Raw genomic sequence first — 25,441 nt, 5'->3', positions numbered from 1 at the left:
CTAAATGATCAATGTTAATAATATGCTAATAATGCTTCCTCCCCACTACTGGTCCTTTACAACACTTGTGTCATCTCCGTTACTCTACATACAGTATAGCCCTGTCATCCTGGACATAGTGCGCATCTCAAATAGCACTTTATTCCCTGTAGTGCACTACATAGGGAATAGGGTGCATTTCAGACACACCCAAAGACCTTTCGAGGGCTGGAAGACTCACAGGAGTGTAGTCTGGTACTCCAGTACTCCAATACAGCGAGGTGTGGCACGGAGAAAGCTGGTATACTGTATATACAGATAAGTTACAGTCTGGGGGGGGGGTGTACAACAGTACAGTAACAGTACAGGTTCCTCTGTCTCAGGTGTGACGTTCTCTCCCCTCCTCCCCCCTCAGTGCTGAAGAGCGTCCCCTTCACAGCCCGTACTGCTAAACGGAGCTCACGGTTCTTCTGTGAAGCACAGCTCTGTGACGACTCCAACTGCTAGCTCCTACAGTTCCTTCCCCCTAATGCCAAGGTTGTCCAGAACAGGTGTCCTCTCCTCGTTACCCCCCCCCCCCCGCCCTTGCCTGACCACTCTGCATGCAGCATGACCACCTCGTCACTCCCTAAGATTACTCCTTACCCCCCCCCCCCTTTACTAATTTAGGCCAGCCTGCAGTTTGCTTGAATCCCGGCCTTTGACTCTTATTGGTGGCAAGTGTGTCTTCTATCTACCTCAAGGGACTTCTACCTGAATTAACAGGATATAAGGATATAAGTCAGACAGCCAAACCTCTGAATGACTGAACCTGATATTTAGATATTCATACTGAACAAAAATATAAAATGCAACATGCAACAATTTCAACGATTTCTCTGAGTTACAGTTCATCTCAGGAAATCAGTCAGTTGAAATAAAAGAATTAGGTCCTAATCTGTAGATGTCACATGACTGGAAATACAGATATGTATCAGTTGGGTCACAGATACTGTACCTTTGAAAAACAAAAAAAAGGTAGTGGCGTGGATCAGAAAACCAGTCAATATCTGGCGTGACCACCATTTGCCTCCTGCAGCCTAACACATCTCCTTCACATAGAGTTGATCAGGCTGTTGATTGTGGCCTGTGGAATGTTGTCCCACTCCTCTTCAATGGTTGTGCGAAGTTGCTGGATATTGGTGGGAACTGGAACACTCTGACGTACATATCGATCCAGAGCATCCCAAACATGCTCAATGGGTGACGTGTCTGGTGATTATGCAGGCCATGGAAGAACTGGGACATTTTCAGCTTCCAGGAATTGTGTCCAGATCCTTGCGACATGGGTCCGTGCATGGGGGCACCTGAGGTGATGGCGACAGATGAATGGCACGACAATGGGCCTCAGGATCTCGTCACGGTATCTCTGTGCATTCAAATTGTCATTGATAAAATGCAATTGTCTGTAACTTATGCCTGCCCATACCATAACCCCACCCTCATACGGAACTCTGTTCACGACATTGACGTCAGCAAACATCTCGCCCACACGATGCGATACACGCGGTCTGCCATCTACCCGGTACAATTGAAACTGGGATTAACACTTCTCCAGCGTGCCATTGTCCATCGAAGGTGAGCATTTGCCCACTGAAGTCGCGTACGACGCCAAACTGCAGTCAAGTCAAGACCCTGGTGAGGACGCCGAGCAAACCCACAGTTTCGTCTGCTGTCCGGGTGGCTGGTCTCATATGATCCCGCAGGTGAAGAAGGAGGATGTGGAGGTCCTGGGCTGGTGTGGTTATATATGGTCTGCAGTTGTGTGGCCGATTGGACGTACTGCCAAATTCTCTAAAACGACATTCGAGAGAAATGAAGATGACATTTTCTGGCAACAGCTCCGGTGGACATTCCTGCAGTCAGCATGCCAATTGCACGCTCCCTCAAAACTTGAGACATCTGTGACATTGTGTTGTGACAACACTGTACATTTAGATTGGCCTTTTATTGTCCCCAGCACAAGGTTCACCTGTGTAATGATCATGCCGTTTAATTGGATTCTTGATATCCCACACCTGTCAGGTGGACTATCTTGGCAAATGAAAATTGCTCAATTACAGGGATGTAAACAAATTTGTGCTCAAAATATTAGAGAAATATGTTTTTTGTGTATATGGAACATTTCTGGGATCTTTTATTTCAGCTCATGAAACATGGGACCAACACTTTACATGTTGCGTTTATATTTTTGTTCAGCATAGTACGTAGTATGAAATATAATCATATAATCAAGTTGCATTTACTGTAGCATAATAGCATGAGTATTAAAAGCTACATTATGTATAAGATATCAGTTTTTTCAGGTTTTATACATTTTAAGATGTATTTATTTAAATAAAAAAATACAGTATTAAGAAGTTTGGCTATAAAACCAATCTTGTTAACCAAACAGTGCCTTGTTGTTCCATGAAACTAACTAATGTGGTTGGTTTGGTTTCTCTCTAACCTGGTAACAACCTTTCCTCAACCATCACTCTTTTTCCTTCATTCTACCCCTCTGAACAGCTGAACAGAAGATAAATAACAGTATATGCCACTCCTAAACGCTGCAGGGTAAGGAAGGTAGCCTGAAGCCTGGCCTGTCTGCTTTGGCCCTGCTTGTACTGTGGCCCCTCTGTGTGCTGCTAGCTACACAGTATATGGTGCTGCTAGTCATGTCAGCTGCTTTAGCCAATCCAGCGCTTCAGATTCATTATAACAGCTAGACCTGCTTTACTGTACTGCACAGCAGTAAGGTATGCTATGCTTTACAACAGTCAGATATGCTTTACTGTACTGCATAGCAGTAAGGTATGCTATGCTTTACAACAGTCAGATATGCTTTACTGTACTGCATAGCAGTAAGGTATGCTATGCTTTACAACAGTCAGAGCTGCTTTACTGGACTGCACAGCAGTAAGGTATGCTATGCTTTACAACAGTCAGATATGCTTTACTGTACAACAGTAAGAAACATGCAGCTGAGCCTACATTGCTTCGAGATTTATATAGCGGTTTACAACCCCCTCAGCATTTCAAACAGACCAACTCCCTTTCCCCAAAGAGCCAGCAGAAGCGCACGTATCCGGCCTCGTTTCCATTTTTATTCATGTATTTTTATTTAACTAGGCAAGTCAAACAGTGTACCTCTCAAGATAAGACTATTTCATCCACCATTCTACTCAGGTCCCTCCATCCCCACCTAAGCTCACCTCTTTCTTGCATGCTGTGTCCAGTGTTCTGTCCATCCACCACTCACCAGTCTGTCACCTGTTGATGTCATGTCTCAACGTCCTGTTTTGCCCTGTTAACTGTGACTTGCAGTGTGCTGAGCAGCTCGATGGTCAACGAGCTCTGTTGAGCCCCCTGCACATCCACACAAACGCCACCATATTCTGACAAAAGGACATGCATACATACATACTCAGAAAAATAGGTCATACTATTTGAACACTCCATTATAAAAGGGCTACATAACACTGTCATAATCATGACATAGCAGATACATATTTAGTGTCTTCAGCATAGTATCTCACAGAGCTCGTTGACGGCCACAACTGTGATATTATTTTAATGTTTTATTATTTTGTTCCCTAGTTAAGTTGTTGAGATTTATTTGAATAACTATACCCCCCCCCCATAGCCTTGGATTGAAAAATCCATATTTCTCTGTCAGTTTTAAGTTGACAATGCAAGGCTATGGGAAGGCATCATTCTGTTATTGGTTAACGGATATCCACTTTCAATTGGCTACCCATTTGACAACATATAAGTAAAATTGGAAAATGTGAAACATAATTGCCACTCTATTTGCAGAAATATACTGTTAGGATAAGCACTGCAAATAGAAGTTCCTTCATCAACAACCTCAAACATGAGCATGATGCCACTGGAGCAGTTTGACTTCCCAGTTAACCTGAGTGACCCCTCTCTCCCCCTCCCTCATCCACTCACAGATCTCCGCAGCCAGCCTTTCCTGCGGCATGACGCGCTGATCCGGAGCGGCTGGAAGAGACCCTAAACAAACTACTCGTTCCTCCTCATTTATCCCCCATTCGCTTTATAACCCCCCCACCTTCCCTACCAGTGTCCCGGTTGTCTCGCCCACCCGAGGCTGCATCTCCCTGCAGATCAGAGACTGAAAGCCGGACAGGACTGAACCAATGGCCCAAGTTTTAAGGGGGTATTTATTTATTTATGGAGATCCTATATGGACACGATCTCTCAACAAGCAGGTATAAGCACAGACATCAGGTGGGTTAGTCTACCCCCTCTCCCACTGCAAATACACACCGCATGCACGAAGGCATACACACAGAAAATAGAGGACTACAGCGATTGCCAGTGTTGGCATTAAGAGCAGGAGTTGAGCCCTTAAAGGGGGGGCTCGCCTCACAAAAGCAGGAAGGACACTGCAACTGCATAATGTGGACATGGAACCAAAAGTGCCTCCTGCCAAGTGCCTGCCAACGTGGATCTCATTTCCATGAATGTGGATTTCCTCCACGCAAGTTGAGGATGGGAGACAGTCGGTCGGTTGTATAAAATGACAGCATATGTTGACTGGGATTTCCATTTCAAAGAGAACAGGGTTGTTTTCATAAGGCCCGAAACGAAAGAAAACAGACTGAAACAGGGAGGGACGAGCTGGACCTGACCAATAAGTAATGCTTATTTGTCGAGTCAAAACGCTTTAGGTTGTGAGCCCTAATGAATATGGCCCAGGGTTTTGCCATCGCAGAACTTCTCTGTCCACAGATTGAAGATTATTGTTCTGAGTCTTTGGATTGGTTTCTGTACAAGCTAGCCAAACCAAACTTCCTCTACTCGGTCTTATTATTTTGAGAACGAATTTAAGTGCCTTTTTTGTTTAGACAGTATTATTTCTGTGACTCAGCTATAATTTGTATCTTTAGTTGTTAAATATTTGATTTTTTTTATTGCATTTGTTTGATAACATTACCTTCAAAAACAAAAGAGGAAAAAAAAGAATCATATGCAATGGTTTGGAATCAGAATTCCAGCTTTAATCACTATACAGTATTTAAAGGTTGCTTCTCAGCACTGTTCTCTAAATTCCTTTAGGCCAGAGTCTGAAAACATTTGAGTGGGTAAAAACATTCCGTGTATTTACTTTCTATTACTTTTAACTTTATGACCTACAGTCCAATCACCACTTCAGTCTTACCACTTTAGGCCGGGATTCATTCCAATCCGCCTTATGGTGCAGTTGACATTTAGGGCTCTTATTCAAAAAACCGGATCGCTGCAGCGCTACATAGAAATGTTAAAGGTCATTTCCCGACTGAGCCGACAATATGCAGCGTTTTACAGTGAATGCAGGTGGAGCTGACGCCGGAGCCTTTTTGCCTTTAAACTTCAATCACGCCGAACTTCCGAGACACGGGTTGAGTAGAGCTCTTTAACAAAAAGTCTGTCCGATTTGTATTTATTTAACTAGGCAAGTCAGTTAAGAACAAATTCTTATTTTCAATGACGGCCTAGGAACAGTGGGAACAAATATGCCTGTTCAGGGGCAGAACGACAGATTTGTACCTTGTCAGCTCGGGGATTTGAACTTGCAACCTTTCTAACCACTAGGCTACGCTGCCGCCCCGATTAAGCCAAGATATCCGGTGTTTAAGTCAATACGGACATGCATTTGTTTGGTAGGTAAAGAATGCATTGCTATGATTCGAACCATGTTCTTCATGCATCAAGATCCTGAACTGTCATGATGAACAATTTCCCCCCCTAATAGCCATCAAGTTAAGCACAATGACTGTGCACTCAGATTTACAAATCGGTGTTTCAATATGGCATTTCCACAAAAGGGACAGCGCATATTTACACTACTTACATTGCCTTAATGTTGTACGAGACACTACATCTATAGCAGATATTTCTACATATATTTACATTTGATGTAAATCAACGAATTTTACGCCTTTTACTTGTGCTTGTCTGTCGTAGGGATGAAATGAAATAGTGCCTGACATTTGATGCGTGTTGTCCAAAAGACCCCCCCCTTAATAAACAAAATGACATTGTGACTCACAATTGAAAGTCTCTGCTGTCTCTCTCACTCATTTTTCACACCAAATGAAAGTCAGATCCACAATGCATTTCTACTATAAAAATCCATTTAATGTCTGATATCAAAAAGAAATCAAATCATAACTAACCGAAACAGAGAAACAACAAATCCACGTGTGGGGTTTTGTGTTGATGAAGTGTTTCTGTCCAGATTAAAACAGATTGTTCCTCATTTACATTATTCAAATAAAAATGTAACAGAGCAGAAATGTTATTAAAATCCAAATGATAGTGCATACTGTTAATAAAAGTGATGGTTAAGCTAGAACAGTTTGCTATAGGGTGTGTGTGTGTGTGTTGTGAATCGCATGCAGTGTCATCTGTAATACAGTATGGCAGTTATGGCTGATCACCTCCAACTGGTTAGAAGCAGCATGTTCAGCAGCGCGTGATTGGCTGAGACTGAGCCTGGACCAATGACAGACAGGCAGGCAGGCAGACAGTTCTATCAGACATACAAAACAGGCAGACAGACAGGGCTGGCTGGCTGACAGATGGTTAGACGGACAAGCCGACAGACAGACGGCTAGCTAGCGTTAGCAGCAAGGCAGAGGGGGAACATCAACAGGGGACGCTAATCAGGAGGCTAATAGTCCGAAACCTCCCAAGGAATGCACTTACAATGAGCAGAAACCGAAATTACAGAGGCATAATGTAATTATTACATACATTCAAAACAAACAAAAACACAGCATTGTTGTTATAAATCCCCACTGAAGTACCATTAAAAACAACTGGCCTCTCCTGAAAGTATGTTTACTATCACCGACAATAGACAAAAGCATGTTCAGCTCGTTGTTACACTGTAGATGTTTGTTCCCCCCCCCCCCCCCCCAGCAATGGCAGGTATTCACAGAGGCATTCTTGGTACCAAACTGCCTATTTCCAGGATGAACGTTACAGTTGATACTGAAATAAACAGTCACTGAGCTGATCCATGAACCCTCTGGGCCCCAATATGAATCACCCGTCATATCAAGCCCCCCCCTCAGTTACTTCCCCCGGGAACTGTCACCCTGGAATGTTTGCTCCAATACAATCATATTCCTCCACGTTACACACTCCATTAACCCATTGACTTTTCATTAAGCAAAAAAAAATAAAAAATCAGCCGTTAATTTATTCAAGACCAAAACAGAAAAGTTGGTGGAACATAGTACAGACAGACTGCTATATGTTATTTCATGTTTTGTATTCCTGGGTATATTGTCAAGACACTTTGTTAATAGGGTTATATATATATATATATATATATGCGTGTGTAAATATATTTCACTTTTAGTCTGTGCAAGGAGGTAAAAGACAATCACTCAACTGAACGGACATTAGTATGTGTGACGCTGACTGACTCGGTCATGTGGACATATGCAGTTCTGGTTCTAGTTCCCGAACTACAGTTCCAGAACTCTTTTTGTTCCATCGGCTATGGTCTCACTCTGCACCTCCAGCATAGACCGAACCGGCATCAATTGGCATTCGGAACTGACTTGAGTATTGAACTTGGCCCCCCTCTTTTCTCCACATCTTTCACAAACAACAAGAAATCCTCTGAAATGGAACAATGTTTTTTTCCCCCCTATACAATTCATACAAAAATAAAAACTTAAAATTGTTCCACTGCTGTTTGTTTTGCTCTACACCTTTGCACAGAGGTAGCGGCTATATGGATGAAGTGGGGGGGGGGGGGGGAGTAGCGAGGGAGGATGGAGGTGAGCAACATTTTAAAACTAGAGAGTTGAATGAATAAATCTGTCTATAAAATGCATCTTCCTTTTTCTGACCAGAGGAATTTTTTTTGTTTTTTTTTGTCAAAAGAACAAAATATAATACTGCAAATCACATACAAAAGTTCTCCTTCATTTTATACAGTGTTCTCGCTTTCATTTCTGTTTCTTTTCTCGATTGGTAAAAAGGCATAAGATCAGCGTTTGTCTCTTTGCGGGTGTGGTCTAGCCTGACCTCTGACCCCTGACCCCTAGGCCAGCGGGTCACTCATGTCCTCGTCCTCCCCATCGTCCCCCTGTGACAGCAACTCTTTCTTCTCGTCTGTACTAGCCAATGAGCTGCGGCTGTTGTGGGCTCCCATGTACAGGGTGGCGTACACAGGGTTGGTGAAGTTGGTGGGCTGTAGGGACGGGGGGGGCACACACAGAAACAATGTTTTGGACAAAGCGCATACAAGAGTCCTCAATTAGGTTTCATTGCAATCCAGGTAGTCTTAGTGGCAGAGTATCGTGGAGAAAAAGGTTTTAAAAAGGGTGTCAATGCCAAATTCATTCCCGATGAGTTAAGAAGTGCTGCTGTGTCAAAACTGTGTCAAAACAAGTGTTGCCTATTTAAGATGGGTCACGTGTGAAGATAAGGAAACGTGGGTGTTACCTTGTCTGGGTCTAAAGCGAAGTCCGAATCCAGGAGTTCCCCAGCATCGTCGTCTGGCTCCCCTTCGTAGATCTTATAGGCTGGGTTCCCTATCTCCACGTTCATGGCCCCGTTGGTCATCCTGTGGTGCTGGAAGCCCTTGGCACTGTGGACACACACACAGCGAGACTGTTTCTTCACCGGCACGGACAGTGGCGGAGACGTAGCCACAACACAGGAGCACCGGCTGAACGTACCGAGGGCCTTGAATCAAGCCACTGACAGGAGAGACATCTAGCATGCGACACCAGCTACATGTGCAGTACAGGACAACGGCTCCCACACAGTCAAGGCAGCACAGAACCACGGTAAAATTGACAAAACAAATGAGCTTTAAAACAAAAAGAAGCCATTTGGACACATCTAGTGTCTATCCTGGTGAATGCTGGATTTTCCACAACGCAAATGTTCCACCGCCACAATGCAGGCACAGAAGCATCACTGATAGACACATGTATTTACACACGCAGATAGGGAAAGGTATGGATGGGTAAGGAAGAACCAATCAATCTATCTGTCAATACACCCCTGCGTCCCTGGGTGGGAAACCCTGTTCCCGAACAAGAGAGAGGAGGGCAGGGACAGACAGACCGACTCTACTACAGAAAGACGAGCAAAATGGAGGACTGTCACAGGACCGACAGACAAGACGGTGGCTTAGATGAGGCATTGGGGAGAAGGGGGAGGATCTGGGGGGGGGGGGCGAGACAGGTGATGGACATGGCCCTATTAAGTTACCGAGAACGTCGGGAGCGTTTTCCCGGCCATACAGACCTAGATTGAGAGCGATAGAGAGAGAAGAGAGCGAGAGAAGAGAGAGATAAAGAGGTAGCGTGATGGTGGGAGGTAAAGATGACAGGTGGAAGAGATTCGAGTTTGACCTAATGAGTGGGAGCCCTCCCACCCAGTCCCAACACAATGGTTGTCTACTTCAGTAGTCCCCCCCCCCCCAAAAAAAAAGGGGGACGACGACGACGACGACGATGACTCGGTTAGAATGTACTAGTAAAATCCTTTTGTCATGTCAGTTATTGCATACCCTAGAGAGCCATTTAGAACTAGTCAGAAATGTCCAGTTCAACTGGGCCATCCCAGCTAACGTTTCTTAAGCTAGGTTTCTTAAGCCCAAAGATTTTGTTGGAATTATTTGAGTCACTCAAATACCACAAGCATACACATTAGAAATGGAAAAAATGTACAGAATTGCTAGAACATTTGCTTAAAAACGGCTATATTTTCTCTGCACCTCATGACAAAATATGTAGAATTGCAGGAAACATGCTTTAAAACCTGCAACAACAAAAAATGTTCCCCCAATGCTGGAAGGGGGGCCTGAGTAAAAGAGTTTGGGAACACCTGATCTACTCCACTCACCCACGCATTCTCCTCTTGTACCACAAGATGGCGCCGACGACCAGCAGCGCCAGTAACAACAGCAGCAGCACTGGGATGACGACGGAGGCTGAACCTGCAGAGAGAGCAACACGGACACCAATGAGAACAGAGTATATGCAACGCGTCGGCCAATGAGAAGGACAGGTTACACCATGTATTGTGTTATAATCATGCGTTACAGTCTGTAGTTATAACATGTGTTTCACTCACACTGGACAGAGACTAAAGTAACTTACTTCCACTGGAGACAGGAGAATCAACAGGCGAGGCAATGACTTCACATCGATACCCACTCCATTCTATAGGACACCTAAATACACGTCACACAGGTTACAGAGAGACACCTAAATACACGTCACACAGGTTAGAGACAGCTAAATACACGTCACACAGGTTACAGAGAGACACCCTAAATACACGTCACACAGGTTACAGAGACACCTAAATACACGTCACACAGGTTACAGAGAGACACCCTAAATACACGTACACAGGTTAGAGAGAGACACAAATACAGGTTACAGAGACACCTAAATACACGTCACACCTTAAATACACGTCACACAGGTTACAGAGACACACCTAAATACACGTCACACAGGTTACAGAGACACACCTAAATACACGTCACACAGGTTACAGAGAGACACCTAAATACACGTCACACAGGTTACAGAGACACACCTAAATACACGTCACACAGGTTACAGAGAGACACCTAAATACATGTCACACAGGTTACAGAGACACCTAAATACACGTCACACAGGTTACAGAGACACCTAAATACACGTCACACAGGTTACAGAGACACACCTAAATACACGTCACACAGGTTACAGAGACACACCTAAATACACGTCACACAGGTTACAGAGAGACACCTAAATACACGTCACACAGGTTACAGAGACACCTAAATACACGTCACACAGGTTACAGAGACACCTAAATACACGTCACACAGGTTACAGAGAGACACCTAAATACACGTCACACAGGTTACAGAGACACCTAAATACACGTCACACAGGTTACAGAGACACCTAAATACACGTCACACAGGTTACAGAGAGACACCTAAATACACATCACACAGGTTACAGAGAGACACCTAAATACACGTCACCAGGTTAAACACCTAAATACACGTCACACAGGTTACAGAGACACCTAAATACACGTCACACAGGTTACAGAGACACCTAAATACACGTCACACAGGTTACAGAGAGACACCTAAATACACGTCACACAGGTTACAGAGAGACACCTAAATACACGTCACACAGGTTACAGAGAGACACCTAAATACACGTCACACAGGTTACAGAGAGACACCACGTAAACAGGTTACAGAGAGACACCTAAATACACACAGGTTACAGAGAGACACCTAAATACACCTAAATACATGTCACACAGGTTACAGAGAGACACCTAAATACACGTCACACAGGTTACAGAGAGACACCTAAATACACATCACACAGGTTACAGAGACACCTAAATACACGTCACACAGGTTACAGAGACACCTAAATACACATCACACAGGTTACAGAGAGACACCTAAATACACGTCACACAGGTTACAGAGAGACACCTAAATACACGTCACACAGGTTACAGAGAGACACCTAAATACACGTCACACAGGTTACAGAGAGACACCTAAATACACGTCACACAGGTTACAGAGAGACACCTAAATACACGTCACACAGGTTACAGAGACACCTAAATACACGTCACACAGGTTACAGAGACACACCTAAATACACGTCACACAGGTTACAGAGAGACACCTAAATACACGTCACACAGGTTACAGAGAGACACCTAAATACACGTCACACAGGTTACAGAGAGACACCTAAATACACGTCAGGTTACAGAGAGACACCTAAATACACGTCACACAGGTTACAGAGAGACACCTAAATACACGTCACACAGGTTACAGAGAGACACCTAAATACACGTCACACAGGTTACAGAGAGACACCTAAATACACATCACACAGGTTACAGAGACACCTAAATACACGTCACACAGGTTACAGAGAGACACCTAAATACACGTCACACAGGTTACAGAGAGACACCTTACAGAGAGACACCTAAATACACGTCACACAGGTTACAGAGAGACACCTAAATACACGTCACACAGGTTACAGAGAGACACCTAAATACATGTCACACAGGTTACAGAGACACCTAAATACACGTCACACAGGTTACAGAGAGACACCTAAATACATGTCACACAGGTTACACAGACACCTAAATACACGTCACACAGGTTACAGAGAGACACCTAAATACATGTCACACAGGTTACAGAGAGACACCTAAATACACGTCACACAGGTTACACCTAAATACACGAGGTTACAGACACCTAAATACACGTCACACAGGTTACAGAGAGACACCTAAATACACGTCACACAGGTTACAGAGAGACACCTAAATACACGTCACACAGGTTACAGAGACACCTAAATACACGTCACACAGGTTACAGAGACACCTAAATACACGTCACACAGGTTACAGAGACACCTAAATACACGTCACACAGGTTACAGAGACACCTAAATACACGTCACACAGGTTACAGAGACACACCTAAATACACGTGTGTGTGTGATAGGGATCATCCTCTTACTTGCACTGGGGCAGTTGCGTGCGTGGATCGATAGAGCAGAGTCCATTGGTGCAGAAATCTAGACAGGTGTAGCAGCTGTGATTGGTTTGACCGTTAGGACAGCTGGACATAGACAGGTACACAGAAACAAGGAGAGAGAGAGAGAGACAGCGACAAGGAGAGAGAGAGAGAGAGAGAGAGAGAGAGAGAGAGACAGGTACACAGAGACAAGGAGAGAGAGACAGGTACACAGAAACAAGGAGAGAGAGAGAGACAGAGACAAGGAGAGAGAGACAGGTAGAAACAAGGAGAGAGAGAGAGAGAGAGAGAGAGAGAGAGAGAGAGAGAGAGAGAGAGAGAGAGAGAGAGGTACACAGAGACAAGGAGAGAGAGACAGACAAGGAGAGAGAGAGACAGGTACACAGGAGACAAGGAGAGAGAGAGACAGGTACACAGAGACAAGGAGAGAGAGACAAACAAGGAGAGAGAGAGACAGGTACACAGGAGACAAGGAGAGAGAGACAGACAAGGAGAGAGAGAGACAGGTACACAGGAGACAAGAAGAGAGAGAGACAGGTACACAGAGACAAGGAGAGAGAGACAGACAAGGAGAGAGAGAGACAGGTACACAGGAGACAAGGAGAGAAGAGAGACAGGTACACAGAGACAAGGAGAGAGAGACAGACAAGGAGAGAGAGAGACAGGTACACAGGAGACAAGGAGAGAAGAGAGACAGGTACACAGAGACAAGGAGAGAGAGACAGACAAGGAGAGAGAGAGACAGGTACACAGAGACAAGGAGAGAGAGACAGGTACAGAGACAAGGAGAGACAGACAGGTACACAGAGACAAGGAGAGAGAGAGACGGGTACACAGAGACAAGGGGAGAGAGAGAGACAGGGACACAGAGACAAGGGAGAGAGAGAGAGAGAGAGAGAGAGAGAGAGAGAGAGAGAGGTAGAGAGAGAGAGACAGGTACACAGAGACAAGGGGAGAGAGAGAGAGATACAAGGAGAGAGAGACAGGTACACAGAGACAAGGGGAGGGAGAGAGAGAGACAAGGAGAGAGAGACAGGTACACAGAGACAAGGGGAGGGAGAGAGAGAGAGAGACAATGGAGAGAGAGACAGGTACACAGAGACAAGGGGAGGGAGAGAGAGAGAGAGAAGGATAGAGAGAGACAGGTACACAGAGACAAGGGGAGAGAGAGACAAGGAGAGAGAGACAGGTACACAGAGACAAGGGGAGAGAGAGAGAGACAGGTACACAGAGACAAGGGGAGAGAGAGAGAGAGAGACAGGTACACAGAGACAAGGGGAGAGAGAGAGAGACAAGGGGAGACAGGTACACAGAGACAAGGGGAGGGAGAGAGAGAGACAGGTACACAGAGACAAGGGGAGAGAGAGAGAGACAAGGGGAGAGAGACAGGTACACAGAGACAAGGGGAGAGAGAGAGACAGGTACACAGAGACAAAGAGAGAGAGAGAGACAAGGAGAGAGAGAGAGACAGGTACACAGAGACAAAGAGAGAGAGAGAGACAAGGAGATAGAGAGACAGGTACACAGAGACAAGGGGAGAGAGAGAGACAAGGAGAGAGAGAGACAGGTACACAGAGACAAGGGGAGAGAGAGAGAGACAGGTACACAGAGACAAGGGGAGAGAGAGAGAGAGACAGGTACACAGAGACAAGGGGAGAGAGAGAGAGACAGGTACACAGAGACAAGGGGAGAGAGAGAGAGACAAGGGGAGAGAGACAGGTACACAGAGACAAGGGGAGAGAGAGAGACAGGTACACAGAGACAAAGAGAGAGAGAGAGACAAGGAGAGAGAGAGACAGGTACACAGAGACAAAGGGAGAGAGAGAGACAGGTACACAGAGACAAGGGGAGAGAGAGAGAGACAAGAGACAAGGAGAGAGAGAGACAGGTACACAGAGACAAGGGGAGAGAGAGAGAGACAAGGGGAGAGAGACAGGTACACAGAGACAAGGGGAGAGAGAGAGACAGGTACACAGAGACAAGGGGAGAGAGAGAGAGACAGGTACACAGAGACAAGGAGAGAGAGAGACAGGTACACAGAGACAAGGGGAGAGAGAGAGAGACAGGTACACAGAGACAAGGGGAGAGAGAGAGAGACAAGGAGAGAGAGAGACAGGTACACAGGAGTCAAGGGGAGAGAGAGAGAGACAGGTACACAGAGACAAGGGGAGAGAGAGAGAGACAGGTACACAGAGACAAGGAGAGAGAGAGACAGGTACACAGAGACAAGCGGAGAGAGAGAGACAGGTACACAGAGACAAGCGGAGAGAGAGACAAGAGAGAGAGAGAGGTACACAGAGACAAGGGAGAGAGAGACAAGGGGAGAGAGACAAGGAGAGAGAGAGACAGGTACACAGGAGACAAGTGGAGAGAGAGACAGGTACACAGAGACAAGGAGAGAGAGAGACAGGTACACAGAGACAAGGGGAGAGAGAGAGAGACAAGAGACAAGGAGAGAGAGAGAGACAGGTACACAGAGACAAGGGGAGAGAGAGACAGGTACACAGAGACAAGGGGAGAGAGAGAGAGACAAGGAGAGAGAGAGACAGGTACACAGGAGACAAGTGGAGAGAGAGAGAGACAGGTACATAGAGACAAGGGGAGAGAGAGAGAGACAAGGAGAGAGAGAGACAGGTACACAGAGACAAGGGGAGAGAGAGAGACAGGTACACAGAGACAAGGGGAGAGAGAGAGACAAGGAGAGAGAGAGACAGGTACACAGAGACAAGGGGAGAGAGAGAGGTACACAGAGACAAGGGGAGAGAGAGAGAGAGAGACAAGAGAGAGAGAGAGAGAGAGAGAGACAAGGAGAGAGAGAGAGAGAGACAAGGAGAGAGAGAGAGGTACACAGAGACAAGGGGAGAGAGAGAGAGACAGGTACACAGAGACAAGGGGAGAGAGAGAGAGACAAGGAGAGAGAGAGACAGGTACACAGAGACAAGGGGAGAGAGAGAGAGACAGGTACACAGAGACAAGCGGAGAGAGAGAGAGACAAGGAGAGAGAGAGACAGGTACACAGAGAAAAGGGGAGAGAGAGAGGTACACAGAGACAAGGGGAGAGAGAGAGAGAGAGAGAGACAAGGAGAGAGGAGAGAGAGGTACACAGAGACAAGGGGAGAGAGAGAGAGACAACGAGAGAGAGAGACAGGTACACAGAGACAAAGGGAGAGAGAGAGAGACAAGGAGAGAGAGAGAGACAAGTAGAGAGAGGTACACAGAGACAAGGGGAGAGAGAGAGGTACACAGAGACAAGGGGAAAGAGAGAGAGAGAGACAAGGAGAGAGAGAGACAGGTACACAGAGACAAGGGGAAAGAGAGAAAGACAAGGAGAGAGAGAGACAGGTACACAGAGACAAAGAGAGAGGGAGAGAGAGAGACAGACAAGGAGAGAGAGTCAACAAACACTAGATATATATATTTTTTAGGAAAACTCTAATATTAAAATGAAACAAACTGGGGAGAATGTGTGTGTAGGTATGTGTGTGTGTGTGACTGAGCAGGGTGTGTGTGTGACTGAGCAGTGTGTGTGTGTGACTGAGCAGTGTGTGTGTGTGTGACTGAGCAGTGTGTGTGTGTGACTGAGCAGTGTGTGTGTGTGACTGAGCAGTGTGTGTGTGTGACTGAGCAGTGTGTGTGTGTGACTGAGCAGTGTGTGTGTGTGTGTGTGTGACTGAGCAGTGTGTGTGTGTGACTGAACAGTGTGTGTGTGTGACTGAATAGTGTGTGTGTGTGACTGAGCAGTGTGTGTGTGTGACTGAGCAGTGTGTGTGTGTGACTGAGCAGTGTGTGTGTGTGTGTGTGACTGAGCAGTGTGTGTGTGTGACTGATCAGTGTGTGTGTGTGACTGATCAGTGTGTGTGTGTGACTGTGCAGTGTGTGTGTGTGTGACTGATCAGTGTGTGTGTGTGACTGAGCAGTGTGTGTGTGTGACTGAGCAGTGTGTGTGTGTGACTGAGCAGTGTGTGTGTGTGTGACTGAGCAGTGTGTGTGTGTGTGACTGATCAGTGTGTGTGTGTGCATCTGTGAGCGTGAACGGACTGAGCAGTGTGCGTGTGTGACTGAGCAGTGTGTGTGTGTGACTGTGCAGTGTGTGTGTGTGTGACTGATCAGTGTGTGTGTGCATCTGTGAGCGTGAACGGACTGAGCAGTGTGTGTGTGTGACTGAGCAGTGTGTGTGTGTGACTGAGCAGTGTGTGTGTGTGACTGAGCAGTGTGTGTGTGTGTGACTGAGCAGTGTGTGTGTGTGTGATTGATCAGTGTGTGTGTGTGACTGAGCAGTGTGTGTGTGTGACTGAGCAGTGTGTGTGTGTGTGACTGAGCAGTGTGTGTGTGTGTGACTGAGCAGTGTGTGTGTGTGTGATTGATCAGTGTGTGTGTGTGTGACTGAGCAGTGTGTGTGTGTGACTGAGCAGTGTGTGTGTGTGACTGAGCAGTGTGTGTGTGTGTGACTGAGCAGTGTGTGTGTGTGACTGAGCAGTGTGTGTGTGTGACTGATCAGTGTGTGTGTGTGACTGAGCAGTGTGTGTGTGTGACTGATCAGTGTGTGTGTGTGTGACTGTGCAGTGTGTGTGTGTGTGACTGATCAGTGTGTGTGTGTGCATCTGTGAGCGTGAACGGACTGAGCAGTGTGTGTGTGTGACTGAGCAGTGTGTGTGTGTGACTGATCAGTGTGTGTGTGTGACTGAGCAGTGTGTGTGTGTGTGACTGAGCAGTGTGTGTGTGTGTGATTGATCAGTGTGTGTGTGTGACTGAGCAGTGTGTGTGTGTGACTGAGCAGTGTGTGTGTGTGACTGAGCAGTGTGTGTGTGTGACTGAACAGTGTGTGTGTGTGACTGAGCAGTGTGTGTGTGTGACTGAGCAGTGTGTGTGTGACTGATCAGTGTGTGTGTGTGTGACTGAGTAGTTGTGTGTGTGTGTGACTGAGCAGTGTGTGTGTGTGCATCTGTGAGCGTGAACGGACTGAGCAGTGTGTGTGTGTACATAGTGTGCACTCCTACCGGCACATGACCTCTCCTGAGGCTTTGGGCAGACACTTGCCGTTGGGGCCGCAGTACTGGCACTTGTCTTGCTCACATAGCTGTCCGTGGAACTGAGGGGGACAGCGACACAGCTTGGTGGCATTGGCAGTCTGCAGACACTTCCCCTCATTCTTACAGTAATCCTCACATTTACCTGGGGGGGCAGATTGAGAAGCAGAGAAACAAAGCTCACACAGTGAATACTCTCCCTTTGAGCCATTTCTGATCAGGGATTAAGCAGTGGATTAACAAGTGGATTGAAGACCGGTTCTTATTTTGCTGAACTGCTTCAGACGAATGACAGACTCAGGATGAAAACCCAGGAACTGTACCTTTGGTTACACTGTTGTACCAGGCTGATACAAAGCTGAAAAGCTCGACATCCACTTGACTTGGAAGTGGAGCACATGGTTGGGTAAATAGCCCATTCTGGATTACACACTCACTGTATTGACACTGGTCTCCCAGGTACTCAGGCAGACAGCGGCAGGTGGGCTGGTTGCCCTGGGATACGGTGCAGTTGCCTCCATTGTGACAGTAGTCCTGACAGGTGTGCAGGTTACACTGGGGCCCCGTGAAGCCCTTCAGACAGCGACATGTAGGGGCCCCTGGAAGAGAGAAGGACATGGTCAAAGGTTAAGAAAGACGGGTGAGAACTAAATGAGAACAAAAATATAATGTAGGCTATATAAACTCCGCAAAAAAAAAAAGGAGAAACGTCCTCTCACTGTCAACTGCGTTTATTTTCAGCAAACTCAACATGTGGAAATATTTGTATGAACATAACAATATTCAACAACTGACACATAAACTGAACAAGTTCCACAGACATGTGACTAACAGAAATTAAATAATGTGTCCCTGAACAAATGGGGGGTCAAAATCAAAATTAACAGTCCGTATCTGGTGTGGCCACCAGCTGCATTAAGTACTGCAGTGCATCTCCTCCAGGCATCAGATTTGCCATTTCTTGCTGTGAGATGTTACCCCACTCTTCCATCAAGGCACGTGCAAGTTCCCGGACATTTCTGGGGGGAATGGCCTTTTGGTGTTTTTCAGAGTCAGGTGAAAGGCCTCTTTAGTGTCCTAAGTTTTCATATCTGTGACCTTAATTGCCTACCGTCTGTACGCTGTTAGTGTCTTAATGACCGTTCCACAGGTGCATGTTCATTAATTGTTTATAGTTCATTGAACAAGCACAGGAAACAGTGTTTAAACCCTTTACAATGAAGATCTGTGAAGTTACATGTATTTGGATGTTGACTAATTATCTTTGAAAGACAGGGTCCTGAAAAAGGGACGTTTCTTGTTTTGCTGAGTTTACTGCATGACTACCTAACACACAGGGCTGAATCCGAACCCGAGACGTTTTCGGATGAATATCCGAACAACAAAGATGTGCATCAAGTTAGGATTCAGCCCCCAGAGTAGTTTGTGGCCACACCAATGACCTACCTGCGACCGAGGCAGTGCAGGACCCTCCATTCCTACAGTGGTCTCTACACTGGTTGACCTCACACCTCTCTCCCGTGAAGCTGGACTGGCACTGACACTTGGCCTGCTGCCTGGCGTTCAGGAAGCAGTTCCCGCCGTTCAGACACAGGACCGTACACGGCCCGGACGGGGGAGCTTGGAGGAGGCGGGCAGGAGATAGGGGGAAAGGTTATTGATAGTGTGTGTGTGTGTGTGTGTGTGTGTGTGTGTGTGTGTGTGTGTGTGTGTGTGTGTGTGTGTGTGTGTGTGTGTGTGTGTGTGTGTGTGTGTGTGTGTGCGTGTGTGTGTGTGTGTGTACTCACAGAACGGAGACAGCGTGGGAGGGGGTCTCTCCACACACGTGCCGTTTTCAGCCACGCGGTCATTGGGACAGGTGCAGACTGGACCACTGGGGCTGAGCAGACACAACCACTCACACTTCTTCTTGTCACATGGGTTGGTCACTGAATCACAGAGCGAGAGGACAGACATTAAGAACCAGAGCATGATCACTTTATGTGGCGTGAACGTCAACAGTAGGGCGCTATAAGGAGGAATCGGGGTCAGAAGAACACTGTGTGGAATATGGGTTTACAGTATCACACTTTATAGCGAATAAGGGGTCAAAAATAAGAAGTGCACTAAATGGCGAATCGGGGTCAAAAGTAGTGACTACTCTAGATAATGGATAGAGTGTCATCTGAGGTCATTTCAATGAGGAAGGGAGCTGCAGACAGACAGGACAGACAGACAGGACAGACACTCACTCTCTGGCTGTTTGTAACGGTGGTAAAGGACTATGTCTGTGGCGTGGTTAATGCCAGTGGTCAGGTTCTCCATGGGGCCCTTGCCAAACTTGTTGACCCGGAACACAAAGTTATTAATGTAGGTGACGCCATATATGTAGTCCTCAAAGATGTCGATGCTGAACGGATGGAGCAGGTCTGGGGAGGTGAGAGGAGAGAGAGAGAGACCTTTTGGTTATCCCATGCTGCTCAAACTCTGTGGTCGTTGTGAGGCGTGAAGGCACGACTCTGTAAACCAGCGACACCTGCTGGCGAGAGAAATAACCTGCTCACGGTTAGCAATGCCAGACTCTTTTGGTACAATGTCCGTCTGTGGAACCGAGAGGATCCTTCATACGGAATTCATCCCCATAAATGCACGATATGTAGCACTGAACCCCAACCCTGATCAGTATGAAGGGGAACTGAACTGTTTTTGAGGCCGGTGACGGCAATGACGGGGTCGGAGCCGTTGAGATGCACGCTGCCGATGACCGAGAGCTTAGCGTCCGCCCAGTAGAGACGCTCGTTGAAGTAGTCCACCGCCAGACCTGGAGGGAGGGAGGAGGACAAGCAGAGGAGAGTCAAACGCAGGAGACCACAAGAGGCTACAACGCTATTCGTGACATTACGAAGAAGGCTACGCTAACGCTAGGTTAAGCAATACCGCAATGCATAATGCTAGGTACTAATGCTAGGCTACAACGCTATTCGTGACATTACGAAGAAGGCTACGCTAACGCTAGGTTAAGCAATACCGCAATGCATAACGCTAGGTACTAATGCTAGGCTACAACGCTAACGCCAACACAGACCTGTGGGCCACTGGATGTTCTCGTGGACCAGGGTCTGTCTCAAGGTTCCGTCCATGGCTGCCGTCTCAATCTTAGGGTGGTTTCCCCAGTCAGCCCAGTACATGGTTCTGGAGGGGACAGAGAAACGCAGTCCAAACAGCTCAGCAGGAAATACAAAATGGAATATTTGACATATATTGATGTATTTTATTGCCATTCCAGCACAGGGTATCCATCGCTCACCCTCTCTGCGGGTCCACTACGATGGCGTAAGGCTCGTCGATCATGCCCGAGATGAGGGTCTTACGGTGCTGGCCTGAGATCAGGGCCACCTCGATCACATCCCTGCCAGAGTCAGTCCAGTACAGGTTACCAGCCACCCAGTCCACCGCTATGCCCCGAGGCATTTCCAGATGCCCTACAATCTAGTAAGGGGAAGGGGGGGGCGATCAGATATGGGTGTTTTAGGTACCGTACATCACAGTATGTTGTGAACGGAAAACAACAGATCTTTCTGAGCTATGAGACATCCTGTGCACCAGACCGCAGTCCACTAATATTGTCTCACACATGGGAGGTTATGATCGTGCCCATGTGTGTGTGTGTGTGTATGTGAATTCATTCCTGCTTGCGTCGGGCCTCACCTCCAGGGTGGTAACACTTCCCTCACTCTGGCGACGGTTGCGGTGTGTATTGGACGATGGGCCAGACGAGGGAGAGGACGACGATGAAGGAAGCTCGTAAGAGGAGATCCTGCCCGTGTGCCAGTTGGTCCAGTAGATGCGGTTGGTCTTGACGTGCAGGTCCATGGCGTCGATGCGCACGTTGGCGTCGCCCTGGAAGGTCTGCTCGTAGCGCCAGTTGGGCATGCCAGGGTCCAGGCTGCGGATCTCGTTGTCGTCGGCGATGTAGAGCACCTGTCTGCTACTGTTCAGGTCTGGGGAGGGAGAGGGAGGGAGGGAGGGAGGGAGGGGGAGGGAGGGAGGGGGAGGGAGGGAGGGAGGGGGAGGGAGGGAGGGGAAGTGAGAACTTCAACACACGGAATCCATGAAAATATCAATGAAAGCACATGCACTATTTCAACTAATCTAGGGGTTTGAAGAGTAAAAGTACACTACTTACTGTCAGCCTTGCAGGTGTCGTTGATCCTGGTGAAGTACTTGTGGCAGCTACACTTGTAGGAGCCCTTGGTGTTGTTGCACACGTGGGAGCATACCCCAAACTGCTTACACTCGTTCTTATCTGAGAGGGGACAGGGAGGGTAGGGTTAATAATGCTGATCGAGCGCCCAGCGAGCGAGTGAACATTCGGGTGGGCGCAGCGCACCTCCACAGGTGTTGTGGCCAGTCTTCCTGAAGCCTGGTTTGCAGGCGCAGAAGGAGTCTGTCCCATTGGTGACGCAGTGTGCCTCGTCCCCGTCCCCACACAGAGTCCTGTTGCTCCTGCAGTCGTTCAGCTTGGTGTCTGCGGGGTCAGAGGGGAAAATAGCATCACGGGTCCGCAACGGAGCTGAGCCACCGGGAAGGTTAGCCCGAACGCCGTGCGAAACAAACGCGGCGGTGTGACTTAGGGGGGGGGGGGCAGGGTCACCTGTCTTGCAGTGGATCTCGTCTGAACCGTAGTCCTCACAGTCGTTGAAGAAGTTACAGCGCAGGCTGGAGCTGATGCACCTCCCGTTGGCACACAGGAACTCGTCCTTCTCACAGGTAGGCTCGGCTGGAGGGGGCTCTGAGAAAACACAAAGGGGATAAGTACGTCAATTGAATTGAATGAACACAATGACCCTAGTCCCCTAGCATACAACTTCATATGAAACAACGAGGTCGACGTATTTGATATGGATTCTGTAATATGTATGCCGGGGGGGGGGGCAGATCCAACCTGTCCCACAGGGAACCACAGAGCATCAAGGCAGGCACCAGATAGCCTTGTGTTGGTCCACGTGCAAAAAGGCCAGCAGCACAGTAAACTCACGGCAGTTGAGCTCATCAGAGTTGTCCCCGCAGTTGTCAACTCCGTCACACTGTTTGGACACCTGCAGACACACACGGTCATTCTGGCAGCGGAAAGTCCTGGTGGGGGGCACTGGAACATCCCTGAGGGGAGCAGACAGAGGGGTTAGGAGACAAGGACTTAGAACAGGCTTTAGGATCCATAACCTTTTCACACCATCGCGACAACCAGAACGGTGTCGGCTCTGATGTTTCCTGATCACGCGGCCCATTCCATTTCCGATTTCAGCTCCTGGTGGATGAGTGACCAGGCCAACACAGTAAACTGAGCTCAGCTCTGTAGTGGGTAAAGGGTACTAGTAGACGGGATATGAACGTCACAGGATGCGAGGTCACTACTCACGGCACTCGGCGGGATTCTCGTCCGAGTTGTCTCCACAGTCGTCCTCTCCGTCACACTTCCAGGCCAGAGGCTTACACAGCGTGTTGTTACACTGGAAGTCATCCAGGGGGCAGTGTTTAGCTGAGACACGGAGAAGGGACGAAAAAACAAATACAGGTTGTCTATTACCGACCCGGATCCGAGACATCCTACCACAGGTTCCAGAATCCCTCTCAATTAGGGAAAAAGTTCAAATCTCAATATGACCCCTCTCTTTTTAGCACTGTAACCATGTCAAACGGGAGCCTGAGTGACACACACAGGGACACAACACACACACACTCACGAGCAATGTGACACTTCTCCTCGTCGCTGCCGTCCAAACAGTCAGCGTCTGCGTCACAGCGCCAGCGGCTGGGGATGCAGTGGCCGTTCTTACACTGGAACTGATCCCTGTCACACCTCAGCTCACAGCCGTCCTGAGGGAACCACACACAACAAGTCCCTCACTCTTAAACAATGTAGGAAAGCCTCACATCATCATCAACATCAAAGCACAACCATTACAGCGGATGTCCGTGGACAGGATATCCAAATAGCGAGGTTATTTCATATGTCCTCCTCAAGTAAAAAGGCAGATGTCTAAGCTTCAAGGACAACCCGATAACACAGAGGGTTGTGAGAAAAGTACGAGTCAGTAGTGTTATCTATGACACAAGTATCTGACCCAGCACTGTTGCTACGATGGAGTCCGGCGCGTTACCTCATCAGATCCGTCAGCACAGTCATGGTCTCCATCACACTTCCACCTCCCGGCGATACACCGTCCGTTGGTACAGGCAAACTCACTCTCGGAGCACGGCCGCGGCACTGTAAAGACACACAACGACGCAGGTCTGGCGTGAGGACCGTGCACTCACTCTCTGGCTGTCCAAACTCACAGGGGAGAGCATGCCCCACACACAAAAACACATGGACACTCAGATGGCCAAACAATGACAGTCAAAGGGGCGCTCCAGAGATCCCCCCCCCCCCTGCTTTAACAGACTTAAGCGCCTTCGAAAATAAGACAAAAGCTTTGTTGAGTACAATGGCCTCAGGTGGCCAGGTAGGATAATACCATTACTTCACATAACAGTAGAAACTATCCTCTGGAGCGCTACCTTTGACCTCTCACTTTTTGAGGGGACATCGAGGTGGGGACTGGAGTTCAAATGGGCATCAGACATGCAAACGAGCATGATGGGAGGAGGAGGAGGAGCAGAGTGACATGAGGTTGGGAGGAGATGGGGATGGTTAAAAGTGGAGGCCTACCTCTGGCTCAAGCCAACGGGCCAGTCGGTGTGAAATGAAACAGACATGAGACGAGGTGAGATGCACAAGAGATGATATTAAAAAGGAGCAAAGGCCAAACTGAATGAATTTCTACCGAATGAAAGGCAACTTTGCAGGTAGGATGAGGTTTTCGCTACGAAACAGACCCGCAAGAAGACACAGACAAAACGCACGAATCAAACAATTGAAACGGTGTTTCGGGCCAGTCATACGGAGCAAGCCACCAATGCCCAATCCCTAGAGGTGCACAAACCATGAGCATTATAACACTGCAACGGGACAACGCAGTGACACTGTACTGGCGACACGAGTGAACGAGGATAGTGTGTACTAACAGGGGATGACAGAGCGAGACCTTACCGCACTTGTCCTCGTCCGAGTTGTCCCCACAGTCGTTGTCGTAGTCACACTGCCAGCGCCCCGGGACACAGCGGTTGTTCTTACACCTGAACTGGTACGGCTCGCACGTCCTCTCATCTACACAGAGACACACTCCGTCAGCGCCGTAACAACCATATAGAGCACATGGCAGCACAGGAGGTCCACGGCATCATCATTGAACCGTCGACACTAGAGAGGTCGTTGGCAATGCTGGCGACCAATCGCGGACGCGGTCCCAGATCATAACCAAAACTCCATTGGCAATAAAGGTAGCGGCCCTTTTGAGCCGTCTCTCTGTTCCCTAGGCGACAGAACAGAACACCCACCACATTCCTCTTTGGGTTCGTCAGACGAGTCTCCGCAGTCATTTTCTCCGTCACACTTCCACCGGGCCGGGATGCAGCGTCCAGAGTCCTTACAGCGAAACTCATCCACGCCACAGGTCATCTGGGCTGGAGGGGGGGGAGGAGAGGGAGGGGGAGAGAGATTGAGGCTTGTATACCAGGCCAGATAGACTGAGTAAAGTAGAAGGTGATGGGAGGATGTCACGAGGTCTGTAAGATCTAGTGCATTTTGTAATTGACTAGTTTCGGTAGGTTTAGCCAGAACCCTGTTAAGCAGAAACGTGTATTCTTCTTCAACACGGAAGCGGAGCTTGACTTGTGTGTCTGTCATTAGTCTAGAACGCTCTTCTGAAACAGAGGGGCGGGGTCTCAC

At 47.7% G+C, this 25,441-nt stretch overlaps 1 protein-coding gene, 1 long non-coding RNA gene and 1 pseudogene across 8 annotated transcripts in view; 1 reads left to right on the top strand and 2 right to left on the bottom strand.

Annotated features, from left to right (window-relative positions):
• The window catches only part of LOC124046084 (formin-like protein 3), a 59,226-nt gene extending 53,091 nt beyond the window's left edge, over positions 1-6,135 (top strand). For 2 of the 5 annotated variants that reach the window (XM_046366078.1, XM_046366073.1), the window contains 2 exons: positions 395-530; positions 3,957-6,135. In XM_046366078.1, coding sequence (XP_046222034.1) covers positions 395-486 — 92 coding nt within the window. In that variant the 3' untranslated portion in view covers positions 487-530; positions 3,957-6,135. Of the gene's footprint in view, positions 1-394; positions 531-2,526; positions 2,575-3,956 lie in introns of all 5 variants that reach the window. The other 3 variants (XM_046366077.1, XM_046366074.1, XM_046366075.1) reach the window with 3 other exon arrangements.
• Positions 6,136-6,918: 783 nt separating this feature from the next.
• Positions 6,919-25,441, bottom strand: part of LOC124046086 — a 145,630-nt pseudogene continuing 127,107 nt past the window's right edge. Inside the window, exons 69-92 of the transcript XR_006840943.1 lie at positions 25,051-25,176; positions 24,704-24,820; positions 23,772-23,878; positions 23,355-23,487; positions 23,030-23,149; positions 22,649-22,770; positions 22,265-22,402; positions 22,001-22,138; positions 21,797-21,916; positions 21,319-21,611; positions 20,918-21,099; positions 20,696-20,802; positions 20,312-20,431; positions 19,863-20,039; positions 19,419-19,559; positions 19,078-19,251; positions 18,069-18,230; positions 17,602-17,776; positions 12,587-12,688; positions 10,146-10,219; positions 9,889-9,982; positions 9,253-9,288; positions 8,476-8,620; positions 6,919-8,221 (exon numbers count right to left, since the gene is read on the bottom strand). The product of XR_006840943.1 is annotated as a low-density lipoprotein receptor-related protein 1-like (transcript). The remainder of the gene's footprint in view (positions 8,222-8,475; positions 8,621-9,252; positions 9,289-9,888; positions 9,983-10,145; positions 10,220-12,586; positions 12,689-17,601; positions 17,777-18,068; positions 18,231-19,077; positions 19,252-19,418; positions 19,560-19,862; positions 20,040-20,311; positions 20,432-20,695; positions 20,803-20,917; positions 21,100-21,318; positions 21,612-21,796; positions 21,917-22,000; positions 22,139-22,264; positions 22,403-22,648; positions 22,771-23,029; positions 23,150-23,354; positions 23,488-23,771; positions 23,879-24,703; positions 24,821-25,050; positions 25,177-25,441) is intronic.
• Positions 10,232-11,251, bottom strand: LOC124046087. Of its 2 annotated transcripts, none has more exons than XR_006840944.1 (3): positions 11,115-11,251; positions 10,526-11,023; positions 10,232-10,350 (listed from the first exon to the last, which is right to left on the bottom strand). It is a non-coding gene; the product is annotated as an uncharacterized LOC124046087 (long non-coding RNA). The 2 variants fall into 2 exon arrangements; XR_006840945.1 differs by having other exon boundaries at positions 11,083-11,245.

This window comes from Oncorhynchus gorbuscha, linkage group LG10 (assembly GCF_021184085.1).
Source record: "Oncorhynchus gorbuscha isolate QuinsamMale2020 ecotype Even-year linkage group LG10, OgorEven_v1.0, whole genome shotgun sequence".
NCBI classification, from domain to species: domain Eukaryota; kingdom Metazoa; phylum Chordata; class Actinopteri; order Salmoniformes; family Salmonidae; genus Oncorhynchus; species Oncorhynchus gorbuscha.
This window is presented reverse-complemented; position numbering and strand designations above follow the sequence as displayed.